Source organism: Micropterus dolomieu, linkage group LG18 (genome assembly GCF_021292245.1).
Source record: "Micropterus dolomieu isolate WLL.071019.BEF.003 ecotype Adirondacks linkage group LG18, ASM2129224v1, whole genome shotgun sequence".
In the NCBI taxonomy this organism is placed as follows: domain Eukaryota; kingdom Metazoa; phylum Chordata; class Actinopteri; order Centrarchiformes; family Centrarchidae; genus Micropterus; species Micropterus dolomieu.
Genome location: NC_060167.1, coordinates 491,377 through 495,485, shown reverse-complemented (window position 1 = coordinate 495,485; position 4,109 = coordinate 491,377). Strand labels below are relative to the sequence as shown.

The following is a 4,109-nucleotide window of genomic DNA, read 5'->3' as shown; positions in this document are numbered from 1 at the left end:
CTGTGTCTCTGTCTCTGTGTGTGTCTGTCTCTGTCTGTGTCTCTGTCTCTGTGTGTGTCTGTGTGTCTCTGTCTCTGTGTGTGTCTGTGTGTCTCTGTCTCTGTGTCTCTCTGTCTGTGTCTCTGTCTCTGTGTGTCTCTCTGTCTGTGTCTCTGTCTCTGTGTGTGTCTCTGTCTGTGTCTCTGTCTCTGTGTGTGTCTGTGTGTCTCTGTCTCTGTGTGTCTCTCTCTCTCTCTGTCTGTGTCTCTGTGTGTCTCTCTCTCTCTCTGTCTGTGTCTCTGTGTGTCTCTCTCTCTGTGTCTGTGTGTGTCTCTGTGTGTCTCTCTCTCTCTGTCTGTGTCTGTCTCTGTGTCTCTCTCTGTCTGTGTCTGTCTCTGTGTCTCTCTCTGTCTGTGTCTGTGTGTGTCTCTGTCTCTCTGTGTGTCTCTGTCTGTCTCTCTGTGTGTCTCTGTCTCTGTCTCTCTCTCTGTGTGTGTCTCTCTCTCTCTGTGTGTCTCTGTGTGTCTGTCTCTGTCTCTCTCTCTCTGTCTGTCTCTCTGTGTGTGTCTCTGTCTGTCTCTCTGTGTGTGTCTCTGTCTCTCTCTCTGTGTGTCTCTCTCTGTGTGTGTCTGTCTCTGTCTCTCTCTCTGTGTGTGTCTCTGTGTGTCTGTCTCTGTCTCTCTCTCTGTGTGTGTCTCTGTGTGTCTGTCTCTGTCTCTCTCTCTGTGTGTGTCTGTGTGTGTCTCTGTCTCTCTGTGTCTGTACCTGGCGGCCCAGGTGATGGGGATGCGGTGAGCAGCGTGCACGCTGAAGGAGAGCACGTTGGTGACGAGGCCGGCCTCCTGCACCGGCGCCGTGCAGCAGTGACTCTGCGGCGTCGTGTGGAAGTTGGCGTTGAACGTGCTGCAGTACAGCTCCACCAGATCCAAGATGGCCGCCGTCAACTTCTCCACCACTTTCTCTGTGAAAGGAAGAAATGAGGTTTTTAACTGTGAACATCTTCATGAATAATAACTGAGAACGACTTCAGACGTCTCCCCTGTGATCCGGGATCTTTACAATTGATCAGCCTCAGAAACACCACAGGCTGTCCCTGGGAGATGAAGCTTCACCATTGGTCGGTCCAGTGATGGAGTGTCCCCCCATTGGCTGTCCTTTCATAATGAGCAGGTGGAACAGCCCTTAGCTCCGCCCTCTGGAGGCTGCGAGCTTTGTTTCTGCTCGTGCGAGACGCCATGGCCTTTGCAGATACGTGAGCTACGAGCCTCACAGATTTTAACCGGACGAGCTTTCTCGTCTTGCGGGACACCGGTGTACACCGTGACAGTAATGAAGTGAACCCTCTCTCGCACTGTGAGTCCAGACAACTTGTGATCGAGCAGCGACGTAGCTGGTGGGGTTTTAAAATCTAAACCTATAAAAACAGAAGCAGCCATGTTCTGTTTGGGAGTGTGAGCTGCACTTTATCAGAGCTGCTGAAGTGAACATGTGGTGAGATTCTGCTGATCACAAGTGTTTCAGATAGTTTCACTTTCCAGACGTCTGAAGGGGAAACTTCCAGCGGAGCAGTAAAGTTCTCCACAGCAGATAAAGGGCAGGTAGACTCAATATGCAGAAAGTTTTGAACATGAGCAGAAAAGCTGCTGAAACACAGGAGCTATTAAAGTCCAGGAGTTTATCACTCAATTAAAATAAATTCATTTCTCATGGAAGTGAAAAGGAGCCACAGTCACATTTTAAGAGGTCACTTCCCCAAACAGAGACACAAAGAGGAGGGAAGGCTAAATCCTGACTCAGCAGATATTAAATAAGTTGATTTACAGGAGAAACAGATCTGAGAGCAGCTCTGACTCATAGTCTGGTAGAGTTTAAATTGTCACCTGGATTCTGTTTCCCTTTATATAAACAAAAACATTTCCACAAGAAAATGAAGCAGAAAAATTCACCAGAATGCAGGAAATTAACTGTTTGATGCCCAAAATGTTCATACCACTCAGCCTGATATCTTTAAAATAGTGTTCTCGTCACACCGCTGGACGTAATCTTAGAACTATCTATTCGTGGATGGACTTCATCCCTGGAAAGAGCAAAATCAGGTTTATGGAACAACAAATGTTTTCCACTGAAACAAAGGTCAAATTTAATTCTGCTGAATATTATTTACTGAAATATAGATTTATAAGAGCTCCTTTTTTTAAAGTAGAAGCTTTTTTAAATCCTCGGGACAAAATAATATTATTTTAATATGTATGGTAGTAAAAGTTCATTCATTACTTGACTGGAAAAACTCGTCTGTGCTGAAATCAACTGCAAGCAGCCAATCAGCAGCTGCCACTCAGTGTTGGTATATCATTGAAATGTCGTTGATAGGTCGTTGGTACATTGTTGATACGTTGTTGGTATGTCATTGAAATGTCGTTGGTAGGTCGTTGATATGTTGTTGGTCTATCGTTGAAATGTCGTTGATATGTCGTTGAAATGTTGGTACGTTGTCGGTATGTTGTTGATATGTCATTAGTCTATCATTGATATGTTGTTGGTATGTCGATGGTATGTCATTGGTATGTCGTTATGTCATTGGTATGTCGTTATGTCATTGTTATGTTGATATGTCGTTATGTTGATATGTCGTTGGTTTGTCGTTGGTCTATCATTGATATGTCGTTGGTATGCTGATGATATGGCGTTGGTATGTGGTTGATATGGCGTTGATATGCTGTCGGTACGTTGTTGGTATGTTGTTGATATGCTGTCGGTACGTTGTTGGTATGTTGTTGATATGCTGTCGGTACGTTGTTATGTTGTTGATATGTTGTTGGTCTATCGTTGATATGACGTTGGTATGTCGGTCTATCGTTGGTATGTCGGTCTATCGTTGATATGTCGTTGGTCTATCATTGATATGTCGTTGGTATGTCGTTGGCACGTTGTTGGTATGTTGTTGATATATTGATATGTCGTTGGTATGTCGATGGTATGTGGTTGGTATGTTGATATGTCGTTGGTATGTCGTTGATATGTTGTTGATATGCTGTCGGTATGTTGTTGATATGCCGTCGGTACGTAGTTGGTCTGTCGTTGGTCTGTCGTTGGTCTGTCGTTGGTCTATCGTTGATATGTCGGTCTATCATTGATATGTCGGTCTATCATTGATATGTCGGTCTATCATTGATATGTCGTTGGTCTATCATTGATATGTCGTTGGTCTATCATTGATATGTCGTTGGTCTATCATTGATATGTCGTTGGTCTATCATTGATATGTCGTTGATATGTCGTTGGTCTATCGTTGATATGTCGGTCTATCATTGATATGTCGGTCTATCATTGATATGTCGTTGGTCTATCATTGATATGTCGTTGGTCTATCATTGATATGTCGTTGGTATGTCTTTGGCACGTTGTTGATATATTGATATGTTGTTGGTATGTCGATGGTATGTGGTTGGTATGTTGGTATGTCGTTGATATGTCGTTGATATGCCGTCGGTACGTTGTTGGTATGTTGATATGTCGTTGATATGTCATTGGTACGTTATTGATATGTCATTGGTATATCGTTGGTCTATCGTTGATATGTCGTTGGTCTATCGTTGATATGTCGTTGGTATGTTGTTGATATGTCGTTGGTATGTTGTTGATATGTCATTGGTATATCGTTGGTCTATCGTTGATATGTCGTTGGTCTATCGTTGATATGTCGTTGGTCTATCGTTGATATGTCGTTGGTACGTTGTTGATATGTCGTTGGTACGTTGTTGATATGTCGTTGGTACGTTGTTGATAAGTTGTTATGTCATTGGTCTATCGTTGGTACGTTGTTGATATGTCATTGTATGTCATTGGTCTATCATTGATATGTCGTTGGTATGTTGATATGTCGTTGGTATGTTGATATGTCGTTGGTATGTTGATATGTCGTTGGTATGTTGATATGTCGTTGGTATGTTGATATGTCGTTGGTATGCCGATGATATGGCGTTGGTATGTGGTTGAAATGTCATTGGTATGTTGTTGGTATGTCGTTGATACATTATTGGTACGTCGTTGATATGTCATTGGTACGTCGTTGATATGTCATTGGTACGTTGTTGATATGTCATTGGTACGTTGTTGATATGTCATTGGTA

General features: G+C 43.1%; 1 protein-coding gene across 2 annotated transcripts in view; it reads right to left on the bottom strand.

Moving 5' to 3' along the window:
- The window catches only part of pik3c2b (phosphatidylinositol-4-phosphate 3-kinase, catalytic subunit type 2 beta), a 55,790-nt gene that overhangs the window by 33,828 nt on the left and 17,853 nt on the right, over positions 1 to 4,109 (bottom strand). For both annotated transcript variants that reach the window (XM_046075762.1, XM_046075760.1), the window contains exon 12: positions 745 to 940. In XM_046075762.1, coding sequence (XP_045931718.1) covers positions 745 to 940 — 196 coding nt within the window. The remainder of the gene's footprint in view (positions 1 to 744; positions 941 to 4,109) is intronic.